Source organism: Kwoniella mangroviensis, assembly GCF_000507465.2.
Source record: "Kwoniella mangroviensis CBS 8507 chromosome 1 map unlocalized Ctg01, whole genome shotgun sequence".
Taxonomy (NCBI): Eukaryota; Fungi; Basidiomycota; class Tremellomycetes; order Tremellales; family Cryptococcaceae; genus Kwoniella; species Kwoniella mangrovensis.
In genome coordinates, this window is record NW_027062533.1 from 8,673,235 (window position 1) to 8,693,243 (window position 20,009).

Here is a 20,009-nt window from a genome sequence, read left to right on the forward strand (position 1 = left end):
GTCATCCGTCACTTGTGACCTACCGAAGAACAGCTGCACGTATTGGCGCGCATCAGAAAGTACATGATGATGTTTGAATGCATACATAGTACGGATCGTTTATACGTCCGTCATTATGATTATTTGGGAAGGGAAAAATGATATATCTATGGACACAGGGTGTATGGGACGATTTGGAAATTGGAGTGAGGAACCTGATGGCTTGCAATTACGCTTTTCCAAAGCCTCCGGTTTCCACAATGGCAAACTGCAGCTTGTCACGGAGCTGCTCATATGAGGCATAGGTCGGGAGCAGCAGTAGGTTGAAGCAGGTACTTGCTTGAGGCAAGCTACCCTCTTTAGCGTAAAGCTGATGGGGAATATGCATCAGCGGATGGGCAGATAGTACTGTATGGACTGTGACTCACCTTCTGGATTTGGAAAGGTTGAGTTCCTGAGCTCCCCTGCAGCTGAGTGAAACCGCCAAGCGGCACTCGCGAACTGGAGGTTACAAACATGAGGAATCGAGATCTTTCTTCTTGGGAAAAGCTTCGGAGAGCTCTCCAGAACCAGGAGATTTCCGGATCCGTAGCTTTCCAACCACTTAATCTAGTGCACGATGGGGTTTCAGTAACGAGACTAGGTAGAGCCAGCTTGTGAGACTTACTGAGTGGCGTTCTTGAGTTCATCCACATCAACAGTAGTTATACCGGAAATGAGAACTGATTTGAATTCGTCAGGTTAAGCGTGTCATTAGATGCCAGTGCATTCTGTTCACTTACGCTCTAATTGATCAGGTTCGAATATTTGGATGAGCTGTCGAGGGATGATGCTGCATGGAAGGCGATCAGTGGTGAGACGACACATTAAAGAGGACAAGCACCCCGCAAACGTGAAACGCCGACTTACTCATAGAATCCTTCGAGGAATGCTTTGATTTGCTCCTTGATGGAGTTATCCAAACGATATGAGACCACTAATCGCACGTATTCCTCTTTGTTCTCTTCAGTGACAGGTATGGACGAACCACCAGGCTTCAATTCAACAATCTTCTTTTCTCCAAACTGGTCATCTTCAATGGTAAACTCTTGCTGTTGACCAATCTTAGATCAGCGGCTGAACGAGAAGCAAAAAAGGCAGCTGCTACTTACGTCTATTACCCCGGTGATGTCGTTGTCCAGCATCCATTGCAAAGATTTATGGTACCTGAAATCACGTTAACGATGCCTCATCCCGAGACAAATATACGTACTCTGGATCAATGCTCTCCAAATCTCTCATATCGACGGTCTTACCAAGGATCTGCTTGTAGAAAGCTCGGTTGAAGTATGCGTCAAGCAATCGACCGCTGTGAGAAGGTGTTAGTGGTGCTCATGAAGACGATAATCGTTGGTGAACTCACTCATAAACCGCTTTACTGTTTGCGTGCGTATCAGGGTCAGTGTCGTACTCTCTCTGGATATCGACATTGAAAATGCGATGAATGACTTACCCTATGACTCGTCCCACGAATTTGAAGTATGCAAGGTGATCGCCGTTGCTGCTGAAGGTCAGCGAAGACTCTTGCTCAGTGAGCAAGTATGAAGAACTTACATAGACGAAGCCTTATTAGGTTGATATGTTTGTTGGTCAGCAGCGCACGGTTCGAAGAGTGCTACAGTTTATGTCAGCGAATTTCGGTCGATGAGCAAAATGATCAGATCAACTTACCGAAGTTAGGGTCAAATATTTGCTGAGCCAGAACGCTATACCATTCTCGCGTTACACCACCAGCATCCACGCCATCCTCGTTATAGAATTTGACACTGAGTTTGCCAGATTTGATTTCCTCACCAGTACGTCGCTGCATTGCGTGGAAAGAATCCTCGAACACGTATTGTCGACGAATGTTGAGAGGAATGACGGATACTGGCATATGAGGATCTCTTTTTCGCTTCAATTTCTGGAAGAACCAGTTACGCTTGTTGTCGAATTCCAGAACTCGAGGGTTTCGGATCAAGAGTGAGAAGGAGCCACTAAGTAGAGATGGGTTGTTCCTAACGATTGTATTCAGGACTTTGCGGTGTGTGGTGGTGAAGGAGACGAAAAGATCGGTACGTTCAGCGGCGCCGGGAGCTTGGACGGATGGTGAACGAACTTCGCGAGACAATCGACTTCGATATTTGGATACGACCATCAGAGCTTCGACCAAAGGTAGTAGGACTGTAGCGATCTGATCGGTACCTCCTTTTGACTCGACGATGCTCAAGCATTGTCCTAGTTGATCCCACAAACTCTCGAACTCGAAAGATTCGAAAACAGCACTGACGGCTCGCTCCTCATCTGTCAATTGTTGAGCCGGAGGGTCTGAATCGACTTTGTTCAGGTGAAGATAGTCTATAGTCTTCAAGAGCCGCAGTAGTTGAGCCTGATTGGAAGTCGGCGGGGAGAAGTTGGTCAACGTAAGCGAGCCGATCTCGGCTGATGGATCCTGAAGAGCGATAGACAGGTCGGATAACTGTTGATATACAACCCCACCCAATTCTTTGCACCGAGTGCGCAGTTCTTGTAGAATGATCTCCTTCGCGTCAGGTAAACAAGCAAGGTTTTGCATTGCTACGAGAGTAGCACTAAAAGTCCTACTGGTGCACTCCCCTGATGTCAGGCAGTTGACGATCAGTTTGAGGACCGGAGCAGGTATGATGGGCTGAGGAGGTTTGGCAGAGTTGCCTTCGGTATCGGCTTGCTTATCATCTTTCTTCTTTTCCGACAAGGGTCTGGTTATGGTGACCAAAAGCGACGTGACGGTCTCCATCATACCAGGGGTTTTTGCGAGGAGAGGTCGGTCAAGAAGTCCCATGAGGACAACTATAGGAAATTTGGTCTGGGGTAGCATCTTTTCTTTACCTTTATTCTTCTTGAGAGGATGTTTCTTGAGACCCACAGGTTGCTCATGTTCACTGAGGAAATAGTTGACGGCAGAAGGATTGGCATTGACTATGTGCACCAACGCTTCAAAACAGCGTTGTGCGATGAATGTCGGTACATGTTCAGTATGGAGGTGACTGAAAAGACCGGTTGGAACCACCGCAGCAGCAGGAGAGTCGATTGACCGACCTTTGGGAGTGGCTTTTGGCGTGATCATACCTCGCAGCGACATCTGTTGAAAGCTTCGATCGACGGCAGGCAGATCTCCGGAGCCATCTTGTACGACGGAAAGCAGCAGATTGAGCAGATCTGAACGAGTTGTAGAGTTTTCACATAAATGGACAAGTACCCGGAACAAATGACCTTTCTTCAGTGTTTCAGGGAAGAAAAGAAGGCGGACGAGTGATGCGATGCCAGGCTTGTCCAAGAGTTGAATTGCTTCTCGGTTTGACTTCTTGCTTGGAGCTTGGTCCTGAGCTGGCTGATGTACCGAAGATCCGCCGATCCTAGGCAGGGCACCAGGAGGTTGCTGATTGAGGAGCATAACGTCGCGCAGCTCGTCTGTGAGACCACGAAGGAAGCCTGCTGCACGATCAGCAAGTGGTAATTGCGAGGGAGCAGGTGGACGTTGTTGTCGTCGCGCATTTTCCATAGCCTCTTGCATAATGACCTCTGCTCGAATTTCAGGTGGAAGAGCGTCGAGGAATTCGGAATTGATCTGAGAAGCTGTCTCGGGTACATTGGTGGACGAGGGGGGCCGAAGATGTCGGTTCTGTTCGCGCATGTGCTGCTCAACGACATCCGCTCGCATATCGTCAGGCAGAGCTTGTAGGAATTCGAGATCGATGCCGGTGTCCGTGATATCGACGTCACGACCACGAATAGAGATGACTGTTCGAGCAAGTGATTCAGAAGCAGAGTCCATAGGTACGACATCCTCGGAAGCTTCTGCTTCTTCTGCTTGTGTATAAATTATGTGATGTCAGCACAAGTTGCGTGTCGAAGCACTCACCCATTGCTACATCTGCATCTTCCACTGGAGACGGCTGGCGAGACTCTGGAAGAGCCACGCTTGCAGCAGACTCCAGGTTCTTCTTCTGCTCTTCTGCTTCAGCTCTAGCAGCTTCCTCTTCAGCTTTCTTGTTCTTAGCCTCTTCCTCTTCAGCGCGACGTCGAGCTTCCGGCATGAGACGATTGACGACATGGATGACTAATCGACTTGTGAGCTCATTGCGAGCCAGAATGGCCAATTGCATGCTTTCCTGCCAACGTTGCATTGTCGGCACTGGGAAGAATTCGGCTAAGACGTCTGAATCAGCGAGTTGCTGTTGGTGTGTCTGTCGACCTTGAGGAGGGCGGAGGGCAAAGGTTTGACCTCCGACAGAGAGACCAACGGTACCATTATGGTCTTGAGCGAAGTCGATGCGAATGGCTTCACTTCCAGCTAAATGACGACTAGTAATGAGGTTTTCGATCATTTGCACAGCTTCGACGCCGCCCATGACTTCAATTGCTGACAACAATTCTTGGTAATTGCTACCGAAGGACCGGGACAACCCACGCATTGGAGGCCATTGCGATGGTGCTGGGTGTGCGGTTAATGGGTGTTGAGCGACTTGACCACCAGAAGGAGGAGAAGGTCGTCCGAAAAGGCTGACGGTGGGATCTTCTGCGATGGAACTGTTAAATAAGCTACACACTCCATCTGGACACTAGTCTTTTTCACTTACCGGCAAGTATGGAACGAAGACGCCTTGATCGGGACATGCCAGGAAAGTTCGATTGATCCCAAGCCCAAGGCCCGGTAATTTCAGGGGATTGTCGGTGCATGCTGCCAACATGAGCAGCCGATGGGAACGATTCGAGCATGTCGATTTCATCAAATCTGAATTGAATCAGTTACTTATATCACTCTTCCTCACTCACTCTTCCTCATCCATTTCCAAATCAGGTTGCTCGTCATCATTTTCGAAGAAGCCTACAATGGTCAGCCAACTATATTCGTATTTACCAAAAACTCACCTTCCACTTCGCCATCCATAGCATCTTCCTCATCCATGATCTCGTTCTCTTCTGTCATTACCGATTCACCATCATCGGGTACATCCTGTGTCGTGCGAATCAGCTTTGGCTATTATATCTACTGTATACTTTTAACTCACATCCCACATTTCTCCTTCGTCCTCCTCGTTGGAGCCAAGGATCACCTCTGGCTCCATCTCTTCGTCTTCTTCAGAGTCTTGGTCATCATTTTCCTCGTCGTGCTCGTCAGTCTGATAGAGTTTAGCTTAGAATCTGATTAGCCTATGAGATTCCACTCACCCAATTATCCGCATCCATCTCGGATGGCATACTTTCGTCTTCCGATGTTTGTAGATCCGTATCTCCATCATCATCCTGCAAGACTTGTCAGCTCATTCAAAGTAAAAGTAAGTACTACATATGACTCACTGTGATGTCGTCGCCCATATCCATGTCATCTTCGTCATCTTCGTCTTCTTCGTCATCCTCATCGTCCTCACCGATCTCCCCACCGATCCTATTTTGGCCAGGCATCAGTATTGACCAGGACAGTCCAATGATTGGTGCTACTCACATTCCTAAGGCCGAATTACGGTAAAGATCAGGTGCCGACTGATCTTCTTCCATCATATCTACATCGGAATCACCGGATTCATCGTCGGATTCGGAGGTTTGCGAATCATCGTTCGCTGCGGGATCGCCAGGAGTATTTTTGGTTTCTTTATTAACTTTGCCCCACTTCACCGACGTCTTGGATCTAGAAAAATAAAGTTTGTCAGTTAGATTACCAGGAACAACGACCGATCACTCACAGATGATCAAGGGTCCGAAGCAACGATATCAGGACGTTACGTATGTCCGGGTAACTCAGATCGATTTCTCCCAAGGCATTAGTCAACAGTCCAACAAAATTCTTCTCCAGCATGGTTTTGGCTATGTGCAGAGTGGCGTCATTCATTTGACGGGTGGGACCGATTGGGCGAGACACTAGTAAGCGGTAAACCAATTCACCGAGAGCCCATAAACGTCCATATCGAGTCGGAAGATCATTGTTGGGCATAGGGTCTCGAAGGACCTTGGCGATAGCGTCCAGTACTGCTCGCCGGATATTGACCATGTCTTCAGTGACATCCTTGACGGTCGTAGCAGGAGTTGCCTCTGAACAGAGTGCCAGGACCATGGAGATCGACCACGACGATAGTGCCAGTCGGCGAGCGGGTTTTGAATCACGTTCGAATTGCGGTAGACCCGTAACGTCCGGTTGAAGCACCACACAGCAAACTAGATCAGCAATAAGACTAGTTATACCACTTTTGACCTTGTTCGCGCCCAAGCTTTGTGCTCTTATGGAGGCAATGAACGACTTTTTTACGGTTGTGTAAGAACCGAGAAGCTCGGTCAAAATCGACATAAGCAGACCAGCATAGGCATGAGCGTGTTTAATCTCCTCTTCCGTTGAGTTGTTCGTGTCGTCCGCTTCGAGCGAAAGCCGAACGGCTTGACCGAGCTCCAAGACCAAATGGTCTATGAAAGGATTGCGCTTCTCTTCAGGATCATCTTGAAAGGGATCGGACGATCGAGCGACGGGGGATGGTTCTTGTGGTTGATCTATGGCTCGGATGTGATAGACCGACTGAGGAGGTGTAGGATCGACTAAAGCACATTCGTCTGCTACCACTCGGACAAAGGCATTGGGTTCGCGAAAAGCTACTTGACGAAGTTGTTTCAGGAAATGGTGGATATCAACCACCTTGTTTCGAGTTGGCGTAAGCCAGTGTCGGATCTCTTTTCGCATCAGATCGCTGATCGTGCCGGGATCCTCGAGTACATGTCGGAAGATGAGCAGGAGCAATGGATGACAACCTTGAAGTTTCTCTGTAGGTCGCTTGAATGGTTTGAGCAAATTGATCAGATCAGTCTCGTTGATGATTCCGAAAGTCTTTTCTCTTGATACCAGAGCTAACAATCGAAGAGCAGACACCAGCTCGTTGTGACTGACGTCGTCTGCCGAAATGAGTCTGAAACAGGCGCTGGAAATTTTTGGAGCAATCGAAGCAAATGCTGTCGAAGGGACAGAGACATCGCAGCCGGGTTCATCGCCCAATTTAGCTTTATTGACAATGTTGGAGGAAGCCGCGATTGTCTCAGCGAACAGAAGCAGGGCAGGTAGCCATCTAGGTCTCGCTTTTTGATATTCCAGCGGCAATTCCGAGAGAATTTGAGTTGCAGTGACCACGCTTTGTTCATCCAGTATTACGCCCTCTACCGAACGCAGATAGACTGCAATCAGCCGTAATCGAGCAGATATAGCATTCTCGTGTTTGTGATCGTATGATTTCGAGATCTCCGCCAGACGATCGATGAGGTAGATCACGCCTTCATCGTCAGGAGGAAAGCATGGTAACACATCAAACACTAAATCCTCCGCGTGATCCAGAAGAGTCAGAGCACGAGTCTTCACTTCGGGTCGATACTCGTCTCGGAGTCTTTGTAAACCCGTTCGGTCAGCAGCGAAGGTATCTGAGTCTGTTTGTATAGACTCGGGTTGGACGGGCGTGATGTTGTCGGCAGATTCGGATGGTACCGCAGGTGCACCTGCATTGTCTCCCGGAAGCCCAGCGGGAGCTGCTGGCTCTTCTTCGAAGACATGAGGCATGGTGAGAATCATATCAGTGGCAGCAGCCACGTTGTTTCGAGCTCGAAGGAGGGCTCTCTCTGCAGCTCTTCTAGGAAAGCCCATGTCTACCAGTTGATCGACTCGGTGGGGATCAGCAGTGACAGGTGCCGGACGAGCAGGCGGGGCAGCAATGGGGTATCGTGGAGCGGGAAGCGGATCATCCTCGGGCGGTTGCTCTTCGGACTTGCCTTCCATAAGCGCAGAGAAGCATTTGACAGCGAGTTTGATTGTTGGTACCGGACAATCGAGAAGCCACGAAGCGTTCCAAATACGATGAGCCAGAGGGAATATCGCCAGACGGATAGTGACAAAGATGTTAACGGCCTTGAGTGGGTTCTGTGGCCGCTGCTGCAAGGCATGGGTTTCGGGATTATCAAGCAGAGATTTGGTGGACGCAAAAGGGCCAAGGAGTGCAAGTACGGTTTTCATTCCAGCTGTCGCTTCGATAACGGAGTCTTTCTGGTGCTGATCACGTGTGTCAACAGGGACACGCGATACTCGATCCATCTGTTCGGTGATTCGACTTGCTGACGACAATATTCCTTCCATACCCTGCTTCTCATAAAACGCAAGGAAGAGAGTGGTGTGTAGGACGGTGCCTCGATCTATCACAGGCCAAAGCGCTCAGCACAAACTATCAATAATAGGTGGTGAGACATATACATACTATGATCGAAAAGCAGGGACGAAATCACATCAAGAGAGGCGGTATCGATCGTAATGGAGTCATCTTTCCCGTGGAGATGCTCAATCATGACGTCGGAGACGATATCCGATAAAGTATTCGCTAATTTCAAATGATTGGCGTCGGGATTGCGCTTCACGTGAATGAGTTTGATGAAAGCTGTCAAGTCCTTCATCAGCGATCGAACTTCTCATCATGGTTTGACTTACCCCGAAAAAGCCTTGTGAGCACATCATGAAGTCTATTGGCAAGGTACTGAGCCCCGGTATCTTTGGCAGATTCATCGGAAGATCCTGAAGGTCTTGAAGGATCCAAATCATCGGATTTTGTTCTTTTATCCCTTCGGAGGAGGACATTTTGTTCAAACGCTACTCTATGAATATGACCGAGATTGGCAATGAAACTGGGATCGGTGTCCACCGCTAATGCTGTGATGAGGGACGTGGCGTACCGCGGATTGTTGATGACCAAGTGGCCGATCACTTCAAGGAGAAAGCTGAGACGGATGCCGAGCCTGCGCAAGGGTTCGAAAGCTTGTCGCGAAACTGCATCGACGTTGCCGCTGTGCAAAGTGGACCAGAATTGCTTGACATTCTGATCCTCCCATACACTGGCGGACTTCGTCATGGTGTCTTGAATCGACAACCGGATTTTCTCCACCAGCTGAGTTGGGTCATGCTCGCCAATGTGTTTGAGCAGATAAGCAAGAGACATGGATGCGTCTGTTGAGTGAAAGCGAATCGGTACGCATGGTAGTTCGGCAACGCCAAGAACATATTCAAGACCACCTTCTTTGATGAAATCCTTGACCGTAGCGGCGTTGCGGACGAGACCGGTGAGGACTTTGAATATCCGAGCGAAGGTGGAAAGGCAGGGATTATTTATGATAGCTGCTCGATCAGTCCCCGCCGAAGTCATCTCGTCAAGAATATAATTGTGTCTGTCGGCCTCAGTTGGTTCAAATGAAGCCCCAACGTCTGTCGCTCTGCGAAGGAGATCAATGAAAGCTTTCATGATTACAGGTCGAAGCGATGGCTGATGGCGAGATAACTCGTCGAGCGCAGCGCCGAGGCTCTTGGCATTGTCTCGATCGTTGAAGATTTTCTCGTGGGATGGGAGGTTGACACCACCAACCAGATTGCTGATCACACCAGGATGCGCGACAGTATAATCGAGGCCTGATTGATTGAGACAGACGGCGCCTATGGCAGTCGGTACCGCATTGAAGACCTGGGCAATGATTAGCTTGGGCTAGTACAGGATCTTCCCACTCACCTCCGGAGACGGCGGGATTCCCTTTTCCAATTCAGCATAAAGCGTTTGAGGAAGTTGTAGTTCCTGAAGAATTGATAATGAGGTCGGCTCATTGTGGACAAACGTTGCCATGATGTTGATGGCTGATTGTCAGCATATGTCACATTTTGTTGCACTCACCCATCGCAAAAACTCGGTGACCATATTTGGCTGGCTGCTCAAATATCTGCTTCAGACATTTAGGTAAATCCGAATCGACCAAGTTTCGAAGTCCCTCAGTACCACCGGAAGCTTGCATAAGACGATGCACGGAGCGCAAAATCCCTTTTAGGGGGTTATTGATATACGCAAGGATAGTGTCTGCGAGAAGTCAGTGAAATTCAGATCTGATGGTTAATGCTTACCTTCGGACAGTGAACTGGAGGGAGACGGCAGTGTGATCTGATCTCGAGATTCGATTTCGGCCTAGATATGTGTTGTCAACATAAGATCGGCGAGACCGTGAACTTACTTTGATACGATGGACCAAGAAGTTGACACCATCAATGTTGCTGAAGTTGGAGAGCGCCTGAGAGCTTGAGTATATGATGGAATCGATCAGACCGGTGACACGGGGTATATACTATAGATCATTAGCAAACAAGCGGAACAAATCGACGACTTACACTTTCACGTCTTTCTCCTGAAGAGTCAAGTATGTCCAACAAAAGACGCAAAATGCCAGCACCCATCAGCATGTTGATGTGTACTTGTGAGCTGGGGATGTAAGCAACGAAGGAGATGGCGGCATCGAACAAATCATTTGGTACTGATTCTGAGAAAAATCAGCTTAGTCTAGTCAGATAATGCTCTGTACTAACCTCCCTTGACAAGTTGCTCCACCATGTTCTTGAAAAAGGTGACTAAGATCCCATGGTTGACATTGGCACTGACAGCTGTCATCACTTCTCCCGTTTTGATACGATGATGAGCACAAGCGTCCAACGCATGCAACGTTCCTATTGTGACTCGCTCTCCCACCTGTTGAGAAGCTCGCAGAAGCTCGGCGAGCTGCGAGACGAGCTCTGGTTCGTAAAGAAACAAGCCAGATTGCGCTGCATCATCGGTAGATACATAGACGTAGGTCGCGAGGGCTAACAATCGGATCGTAAGCAGTTGTCGTCGTGTGTCGAGATCCCTGAGCTGGGCAAGACGAATCTTGTTGAGAGCGATGTACTGATCATCGAGAGGAACATGATTTTCTTCGGATAACAGAGTAAGTTGGTCTACTGGATTAGGCCAGCTAGAAACATCGCCAAAATCCAAGCTCGAGGGTCCGACGGAGTGTGACGATCGAGATTTGGTACTTGCCGCGACTGGAGTCATGGGAGCAGTCTGTCGAAGGCGTACTGGAGTCTCTTGAGAGATCGTAGATTTGATGGGGGATTCCGGGGAGACGGATGACCATCTGGTCGGATAGTATTGCAGCTGGACCGTGCATAGCTCTTCAGGCAGAGACATATCTTGGGATGATGCCAAGGAGGGAAGATCAATACCAGCATTGGTGAACCTTTCCCAGCCTCTTGAAAGTGTCAATAGTCGATGAAGAATTACATGACGTTGTGAAGGTTCAAAGGGTGTTGAGTTAGCATATTGTTGAGCAGGTCGAAGGATTACGAAGATGGTCGATTGTAAGACCTCGAGGTCGGAGGTATTGAGAAGATCGGCGAGGCGCTGTGAGGCAAATCATTTACAGCGATGAAAGGTCAGAGTCGTCAAACAATTGAGGAGCGTGAACGATTAAACGATTAGACTCACGTCGTAAGAGGAAAAAAGTTTTCTGCTAGTGCAATTTTCCATCAATAACCGTTGGACTCGAAGGATTTGTAGAATGAGATCTTTTGTCTTTGGTGTGAAGTCGTTTGTTTGTAGCTTTTCCAGTTCATAGCTTTTACATTGTTCTTCGAGGATGGAGTCGAAGCGATCAAGGACGTCAACCCATGTGTGCAGATCACCTCGCGGATACTTCCAGCAATCGAATGTTTGCAAGACCTGGGTGAGACCATCTTCCGGAGCGTTGACTATGGACTCTGCCAGAGCTAGGACATCGGGAGGCTGCGAAGGATATGAGCAAGTGCATCTGCATGCAGTACGCAAAGAGGAAGGAAGGGGTAACTCACAGCCTGGGCGTGCTTCCTGGTTGATTTTTTCACCTTCATTGCGCTGACTCTGGTTCTGACTTGTGCGAGCTAGCTCAGTCCCAGCCAGTTGAGCATGAAGGTGGGAGAGGGTGAGAAGGTAGGGAGAGAGCTGCTGATGAGCTGCTGATCAGACTGCGATGTGATGTGCTTTTGGGATGATATGGTAGTGTGTGTATGTATATGTATACGATGGGATGTAAGAATGAAGGTTGAAGGTGGATGATTGATGGGAGGGTGGATGACATATAAAGCAGTGGTGGTGACCTGAAGTTACTGTACACCGTGGGATATCTGGTGGCATTGCGGGGCTCCCACTCTCCGTTTCGTTCTTTACGTAACTGTTTCCCCTTCGCTTGGTTGTGTGGTTCCATTTCTAGAGGATTCTCCTTTCTTATATGGACTTACATACATACATACATAAACACACATATATATACTCAATACATGCACCTTCTTGATGTCAACGACAACTTTCATCACGACCCATCCATACATACCCGCTCTTCATCCCATCGAGTATCCCAGTATCCCAGTAGCCATCTGATCACCTCCCGCATATTGCCATAACACCATGACAATGGCTGCTCAGCCAACCTCCCCCTTCCAGCCATTCTACACTCCTTCCAGGAAACGTAGAGCGCTTTCTCCTCCATCTCTGGATACATCGGAATACCAGACGCGGAAAGACACGAATGATTTAGACCTAAGGTATGCTTCCCCCCTCACCGATCCATCGCATAGGGACAAACGCAGAAGGCCAAATCTTGCAAATGGCTTTCAGGGACTTTCGATCTCGGTGGATCAGTCGGCCAGTAACCTCAACGATGATCTCCCTAGAAATGGCTTAGATGATGATGAAGGTATAGGTCTACAGAAGAACATAAATAATGATGTGACGGTTGAGGTACTTCCCGATAAGTCAACGCGGTCCACTAATCATCATCACCATCACCATCACCATTCCAATACACATCACTGGTCGATACCGAGTCGAGCCGGCCCTTCGTCACCATCATCGTCATCTACTTCACCTACAACATCAAGCGAAGAGGATTACCACCCCTTTCAATGTCATCGAAGGTACGCTGGTGTTGCTCAACAAGCTGACGAGATCGTCCAACCGGATCAAGTTGAAGCAGTCTCCGATCTATCTGTGGAAGATGTAACGGTGGTATCTCCTAGGAATGGCAGAAGAAGGAGAGAAGAAGAGACAGGGATGGATCAAATCACGAATACGCGAAACAAAAGGGCCAGGACGGGGGATGATTTTGATGTTGAGATGAACACAGAAGAAGAGATGGATGAAATCGGAAACGGCGATCACGACAAGAGAAGGAGAAGGAAGACCGAGTGGCACGAGCCAGAGAAAGATCGTAAGTGTTCGCTCACTGAACCCACAAACTTGGCTGACATCGTCAGTATAGGTATCATCATAACTTCACTCTCAGATGCAAGCTCATCTCGCGAATCCTCACGATCTGCTTCACCCGAGCCTACGGCTGACGACGTTCGAAATCTTTCTCAACCTGGCATGCGAGGATTTACCATCTCCCCATCGCTTCTCACTCACCTATTGAAAACTCAGCGCGATCAATTGAGTGGTCGCAAAGTCTCACCAAATTCCAACTCTCTTATTCTTTATCGCCCTCTAGGTATCCCCCCAGGTGAATGGAATGATGTTATAGTCAAGGCATGGAAGCCAGATGAAGAATATGTGGACTCGGGTAGATTTGAGATATTGGATGATGATGAGGCTTTCGATAATGTAACACCCAGTGCTAATGGAGACACTCAAATGGACATTGATGGTGATGTAGAAATGGCGTAGGACCTCTCAATCTTCAAGTGCTGGTCAGGTCAATAGTTGTAAAACATGTATGTATAAACCTGAGTCTGTATGAATAGTGCTCTGTAGATGGTCACACGACCTCCACCTGAATGGTCCACTTTGCAAATCACAATTTTTCCAGCCAAAACACGTCTTTACAATGCAAATTACAAGATGGTTCCCTCCTTTGTTTCTAGTTTTGACAACAAATCGACTTGCCATTATATCACTCAGAAGAGCAGTAGCAAAGACAAGCGTCGTCTTTGTCATTGAAACGTCACTGGCTGTGTAGTAGTGCATATGGTAGAGAAAACAACTTCTCCCGATCAAGATGGCTGGGGTGAGATGACTTCGGAGGCTATTCAAGCGATGTTGGTCAGTCAGGCAACTCCATGTTTCTCTTCATTATCTTCTAGGATGCTGATGCAAGCTAACATAGATGGCGAACGCGGTGCGATCATCTCCTTATCGACATCCATTCTTCCGACGCCTCTATTTGGTTACCTTTTTGTTGGTCACCTTGCTCATCCTTCTTCCCGCTTGGACTATCATATACATACCGACGAGGAACCGTCCAAGAGGGAACTGGACGTTGAAGCGATGCCTCAGAGTAAGGTTCAGTCGAAGATTGTGTGGCCTGATCGCCCGTTGTGAGATTGATTATCTAGGCAGAGATCTGTCAATTGACCTGGTGCGTAGATTTCTCAATTCGCGACTTTGTTCTGACGTTATCCCAGGATCCCAGGAAGCTCAAGTATTCACATCCGGTTAACATCCCCCCAGCAGCCTCTGACATCCTTTGTGGCCATCCCAAAGAAGCTCTGGATTTGCTCCAAGCTTCTCGGGGACGTTGGGTGCCTCAGTATATCCATCGATACAAGCGGGAAAAAGAAGGAATATGGGGGAAATGGAATAACTCCGATGATGATATCGTTTATGAACTGGAAGAGGTCAAAGCCTTTTGGTATACCGGGGAGAAGTCCACAGCGGAAGAAGGTGAGATAGTTTCGCTGCAACTGAACCAAAGCTGACATCCTACAGCTCCTCCATCTCGTCGTCAAGGAGACCCTGTCATGCTTCACTTCCACGGGGGAGGCTACGTGCTCGGTACTGCAGCTGAGACGAGCCTGTCTTCGAATTTCCCCAAAGCTTTGGTGAAGCATTCTCCAATTCATCACGTACTTTCTGTTGATTATCGACTTGCTCCCACCGCCCCGTGGCCTCTACCTCTTCTCGATGCTATCTCGGCTTATCATTGGTTGGTCAAGGTGGAAGGTGTAGAGGAAGGGGATATCACGGTCGCTGGAGATTCAGCAGGTGCACATCTAGCACTCAGTCTCGTTCGATGGCTGAGGGATCAGGGACAGAACGTAGGACTGAAGATGCCTCGGGGGATGGTGCTGCTGTCTCCTTGGGCGGACCTTGGCTTTACCAATGTCTGGGGGGAGGAGGCGATACGGCACAACAAGGATTCTGACACGGTGAGTACCCACAGTCCCAAATCCTGATCATTCACTTACGGTCCATCATAGATTGACGATACCTTCGGCCCCTTTGCATGCTCTTTGCTTCTCCGAGCTCTCCCTGCATCCATCATGCATACCTCACCGTATATCTCACCGGCTTCCTTGCTCCTGCCAGAATCCAGCCACGGTGAAAACTCGTTCGAAAAGTTCCCAGCGACGTACATCGTATATGGCGGTGCTGAACGTCTGTCAACCAATATCCAGCTATTATGGAGCCGTATCCAACTGTCTCGCAAAATTGAATCTCCTATCGTCCCTGATCGGCTCTTCGTTAGTCCAGACGCTATTCATGACTTCATGATCTTCCCTTGGATGGCTGAGGAGGCTTCCGAGGTGTATGAGGATCTCGATGGATGGCTAAGAGAGTTATTGTCTGCTGACCTACCCGAAGAAGACGAGCAGTCCGTGGTCGAAAGCTTGGAACTCGAAGAATCCCCTGCGGCCAGCTGGAAAGAGATGGTCAGGCAACGCAGACTGAGTCGACAGATGACAAGAGAAAGTATCAAATCGCATAAATCGCCTGTGATGGGTCCGGTCCAAGATGACCTAGGTATGATAAGGATGATGGAGGACATGTCAGAAGAGGGACTAAGGTGGGTCTGAAAAGAGACAAAAAGATGGCCATACTGACCCCTTAGCTAGCATGATCACCACCGACCTATCGATGCCTCAATTTGACCTGGAAATGCCAAAAAGCCCAGAATGGTTAACACCTCTAACGAGCGATCTGAGGCCAGATTATTCTCTGGATGATGATGAGGTACCCTGGTACGATCTCGATGGCAGCGCAGACCAGGATATAGATATGGAAATACGAAAAGATCGATAGAACCATTGGGATACATAATTGTTGTACAACAGGTCTGATTAAATGCATCTATCGTGATATTCTAACTTGTCTATCGTATCCTACACTGACAACTTCCCAATCACCTTCTCCAGTCTTTACAACCGTGCAGTCTCTCACGACCTCGCTCGAAGCTTGACCGAGGTTGACAGCACCATGGATTTTTACACTTGAGCGATTCTCGCCGCTTAACGAAATGAGATTGAGATATCCGTTGGGAGTGGTCGTTCTGGTAATCGATCAGTATCGGTATACGAAAACATGGTAAATCACTCACATCAGACCAGACCCATCGGGGAGCCAGCTCATCCTAGGAAGCACAAAGTCATCCCCTTCACTACCGGTCCACAAGACAGCCAATCTCTCTGTATCTTCGGGCTCGATACCATAGAGCAGGATTCTCTCCCCTGTATTCCCCCTATGATCACCGGTCTGACAAGCAACAATCTTCTTTGATGGGTGCAGAGCCATATTCAGGATCGAAAACGAAACATGATTGTCCATGGGATGAGGGTTGAAGCTTTTGGTACTAGTCTCCCAATCTTTGATTTCGCTCATCGTGTCATCTGATGACGGTAAGCGAGCATAGTAGAGAAGATGGGAAGATCGGAGAGTGTACATGAGCCAGGTGGACTCTGGATGAAAAAGGATAGCTTCAGGATTCGAATCGACCTTTATCCTGTGCACTTCGTGGTATCGTAAAGTGGGTTCTGAAGCTAATAGAAGATCGTCTGTGTCGTCCAAAGGTATATCATCTTCGTCAAGTGGAGGAGGAACAGCCGATCCATTGGCTTTGTACACGACGATATGGTGGTCATACGAGCAGGTAGCCATGAAGTGACCATCAGGTGAGAAGGCGACTCGTACGACGAATTTTGTCGATTTGAAGGTTTGAAGGGGTTGAGAAGTTATCAGATCAGTCAACACGGTCCTATCAGATATGTTACCAACACATACATATCATGTAGCAAGCGTACCGACTCACGTTCCGTCCATCGATCCAGTCAGCATGTATCTAGGATTCTGAGGATGCAATGCGAATGACAATACAGCAGCTTTGTGCGGTTCGAGGATCCTGTCAACCTGTGGAAGGACTTTAGCGATTGTTGACTGCAATAATGAGCTAACATACCTCTCCAGTGTTATAGTCTATTATTCTAACGGTCTTATCAACCGATGTTGTGATTATACTCGGCGTATACGTAGCGCGATATCTTCAATCGCGATGGATGATGAAATATGAGTCTTCAGCCCGATAGGAAAAGTGAAAGAGACTCACGAAGCTGTTGTCGTATCAAATAATCTCCTAGGTACCCTTTCTGCTCCCACCGTAAGCAGATTCATCGCTGAGATGCCCTCTATACTCCTTCTCACTCCTTGTAGAGTAACCTCTGGTGCCAGGGACACTTTAACAATGTCCTTGTTTGACCAGCCCCTCCAGCTACCATCTGTCGCCGGCTCCATGTCCTCGTCAATCTCGACATGTCCCAGGTCCTTCACAAGCTGCTCGGAGATGTAGTCCTCCACCAACGTCTTGAGATCGGGTTTCGGAGGTTGAGTGAGGTCAGGTGGAGCTGTGTGCGAGGCTGAAAGGAATGGTGGCAAGACTGATGGGTAGTTCTGAGCGAGATAGTAGGCTATCAGCGTCTGCAGGCGGTCCGAAGAGTCTGCCATGGTGCTCAGGATGATGAGTAGCAATGAGGATGATGATGGAAAGGTTGATAACGGGATTTATAGATCATTGAAGTGTGCTGATAGTCGAATGATTGTTGATCAACAGGCAGGGTGGAACACGGTGGTGGAGGTGAAATAGGATGAGAGATGGTACAGAGTATATATGATCAACATATATGCGTGTATAAAGTCGCTGCAAGCTCGTATAGCCATGATATGTTACAAATTTTTCCAATTCATGCATATGTATGTTCATTCACTTCTCATATTGGCACGCCCACTTCTTTCGCTTCCTTTCGGAACATCTCCAATCGCTCGACAGCATAAGCCTGTAGTGTTCACTGTCAGCTCAGCTTACTCCAAAGTGACAGGCCAGAGCAACCCACCAAGTAATCAAATTCCGGTACATAGTCCGTTTTCTGCTCAGCGATCGCTTCCACCTGCTCCTGGGCCTGGATGATACCCCACAAGGACCAGAGGATACTCGGAGCAGGACTCCAGATTCTCACTTCTCTTTCCAACGCATCTACTTTCTCGCTCAGAACATCCCTCCTGCGATGAACAACCTCCTCCGTGCCATCCATCTCCACCGATAGGTAGGCTCGATAGAAATCCTGACGTTCTTCCAGAGTAGGGTAAGGGAAATGAGGTTTGAGAGAGTGTGAATGAGTCGGATGGTGATAATTGGCTCGCCATTCATGGAAGTGATTGGCGATGTCATACCCTCGCGCATTCGGGGCAGCGTACTCGAAGTCAATCACAACGTACTGCGAAGCGTCAGCACCTTAGTGTCGACTTGTTGTTGACAGACTCACTCTATGATGTTCTGGTACGTTAGGAGGAAGGTCGCCATCCAATAATAGCAAGTTGCCGTATTGGGTATCGTTATCTAGCGCAGAAGGAATGAGTTGAAATCATGCGCAAAATCCCTTACTTTACTTACGGGCAAACACAGCACCCTTACCCTTCCCAGGCTCACTTTCTACCCATTTCCTATACTTTTCCACCTCCTGTCTAATCCTATGTAGACCGTAATTCTCGACCCAAGACTCCCACTTGCCCCCAGAGGCCGAAAGAGTGTCGAGTACTTCTTCAGCAGTAGCGATCCATTCCAAAAGACATTTCCAAACCATTGGTTCTGAGTTTTTCCCATTCTCATAGCCTAAAAGTCGCAAATCTACTGAGTGCAGCTCTCTCATTCTCCTGGCTACGCCACGGAATATGTGGGGTTCTCGTAATTCCTTCGCAGTCAACGCTCTAGATGGGAAGAACTGTTCGACCCTTCCATTACCGAATGTTCCATATATCTTCGGTCCGATGTGATATTCGGTGTTCAGGACATAAAGGATTCGCAATTCCTCTTCCCGTGAGATGAGAGCGTCAGAGCTCACTCCGTACACACGAAACAGGAGGGTGGGAGGGTATTGTTCTGGAGTGAGCGGAGGAGGGTGATCAGGATCGGACGCAGGCATCGTAGGAGTAAGCATCGGTGACTCTGATGGTGATGTAGGGTTTGGAGCTGGATTGAAGGAGACGAAGAATACTGCGTTGGTCAAGGCACCTGAAACCTTTTGCAGATGGATGGATGACGGTGTGAGAAGGGTAGATGACCATAGTGGGACTCGCTGAGACCGTGTATCAGCAATGTTCTTAGCAAAATAGATAGCAAACCTGCCAGTCGCCGAAGTATACCCAGAACTTTCTGCTTGAATACGGGGTGTCTCCATTCCCTGGAATGATGTTATCAGCAAGGTTCGCTCACTACGATATATCACTCACGACGCATCCACGCTTAGAGGAACATGTCTGACTCCGCTCAAAATGCTATGCTGCGGGGTATCTGGATCTGATTGGGGAGCATATCTATCCTTTTCACTTAGGAGGGGTTCATCCAGTGAGAATTCCGATAATTTGGAGAAGCCACTGGTTGAGGTTTTCCGTAATCTCGGTGCACTTGGTCCAGCACTGCCATGGGAGAAGTAAGAGTCGGTCGAGCCAGGGTGAAGAGAGGTGGTAGAGGTGGACTGAGCGGAATTAGGAGTAGGAGAGAGCTGATCTGGAGAGTCAAAGTTGGGGTGAGGGGTGAGGACCATTGCGGGTTGAGGATGGTCAACTGAAGGCAGGGCCATGGAGGTTGGTTTGTTTCGAGGCAAGTTTCCAATCTCGTTCTGGGCTTGATTTGAATTTCTGAAAGTGAGCAATACCCAGCTTCGAGTCAGGTACCGAGTCAGTATGAGCAATGTCGGATGTGCGGTATTGAGTCGTCAAGAGAAAGGAGCGAAGGGGAAGAAATGAAAAGTGATACAAAGTAGAGATACAGTAGATAGATAGCAACCATGTACGAACGGAAAAGACCAAGACACGCGACCAAAGCGAGGACTATCCCCATCTCACTGAGTTACGTAAGCAGCCTCGTGCACCATTAAAGAT

At 48.4% G+C, this 20,009-nt stretch overlaps 5 protein-coding genes across 5 annotated transcripts; 2 read left to right on the forward strand and 3 right to left on the reverse strand.

Annotated features, from left to right (window-relative positions):
- Window positions 1-208: 208 nt before the first annotated feature.
- I203_103276 (uncharacterized protein) lies at window positions 209-11,722 on the reverse strand (the record flags this gene model as incomplete). Its single annotated transcript, XM_065517277.1, has 30 exons — window positions 209-349; window positions 408-588; window positions 647-701; window positions 762-811; window positions 889-1,070; window positions 1,131-1,185; window positions 1,232-1,327; window positions 1,382-1,396; window positions 1,472-1,519; window positions 1,573-1,633; window positions 1,690-3,843; window positions 3,899-4,555; window positions 4,617-4,771; window positions 4,813-4,864; window positions 4,909-4,993; window positions 5,049-5,159; window positions 5,209-5,283; window positions 5,338-5,425; window positions 5,483-5,665; window positions 5,721-8,190; window positions 8,253-8,429; window positions 8,480-9,500; window positions 9,546-9,667; window positions 9,726-9,884; window positions 9,929-9,989; window positions 10,036-10,146; window positions 10,190-10,338; window positions 10,385-11,237; window positions 11,322-11,618; window positions 11,684-11,722. The coding sequence occupies 30 exons, from the start codon at window positions 11,720-11,722 to the stop codon at window positions 209-211; spliced, it is 9,903 nt and encodes a 3,300-aa protein (XP_065374095.1).
- A 553-nt stretch (window positions 11,723-12,275) lies between these two features.
- I203_103277 (uncharacterized protein) lies at window positions 12,276-13,532 on the forward strand (the record flags this gene model as incomplete). The annotated part of the gene is made up of 2 exons (XM_019149255.1): window positions 12,276-13,077; window positions 13,129-13,532. 2 exons carry the CDS (start codon window positions 12,276-12,278, stop codon window positions 13,530-13,532), a joined length of 1,206 nt encoding a protein of 401 aa, XP_019001280.1.
- Window positions 13,533-13,832: 300 nt separating this feature from the next.
- Window positions 13,833-15,887, forward strand: I203_103278 (uncharacterized protein; the record flags this gene model as incomplete). Its single annotated transcript, XM_065517278.1, has 6 exons — window positions 13,833-13,907; window positions 13,972-14,223; window positions 14,270-14,528; window positions 14,574-15,013; window positions 15,065-15,651; window positions 15,701-15,887. 6 exons carry the CDS (start codon window positions 13,833-13,835, stop codon window positions 15,885-15,887), a joined length of 1,800 nt encoding a protein of 599 aa, XP_065374096.1.
- Window positions 15,888-15,935: 48 nt separating this feature from the next.
- I203_103279 (uncharacterized protein) lies at window positions 15,936-17,579 on the reverse strand (the record flags this gene model as incomplete). Its single annotated transcript, XM_019149257.1, has 5 exons — window positions 15,936-16,134; window positions 16,183-16,836; window positions 16,891-16,988; window positions 17,038-17,119; window positions 17,185-17,579. The coding sequence occupies 5 exons, from the start codon at window positions 17,577-17,579 to the stop codon at window positions 15,936-15,938; spliced, it is 1,428 nt and encodes a 475-aa protein (XP_019001282.1).
- A 263-nt stretch (window positions 17,580-17,842) lies between these two features.
- On the reverse strand, window positions 17,843-19,708 carry I203_103280 (uncharacterized protein; the record flags this gene model as incomplete). The annotated part of the gene is made up of 6 exons (XM_065517279.1): window positions 17,843-17,908; window positions 17,966-18,346; window positions 18,395-18,468; window positions 18,523-19,204; window positions 19,255-19,309; window positions 19,359-19,708. 6 exons carry the CDS (start codon window positions 19,706-19,708, stop codon window positions 17,843-17,845), a joined length of 1,608 nt encoding a protein of 535 aa, XP_065374097.1.
- Between the last annotated feature and the right edge of the window lie 301 nt (window positions 19,709-20,009).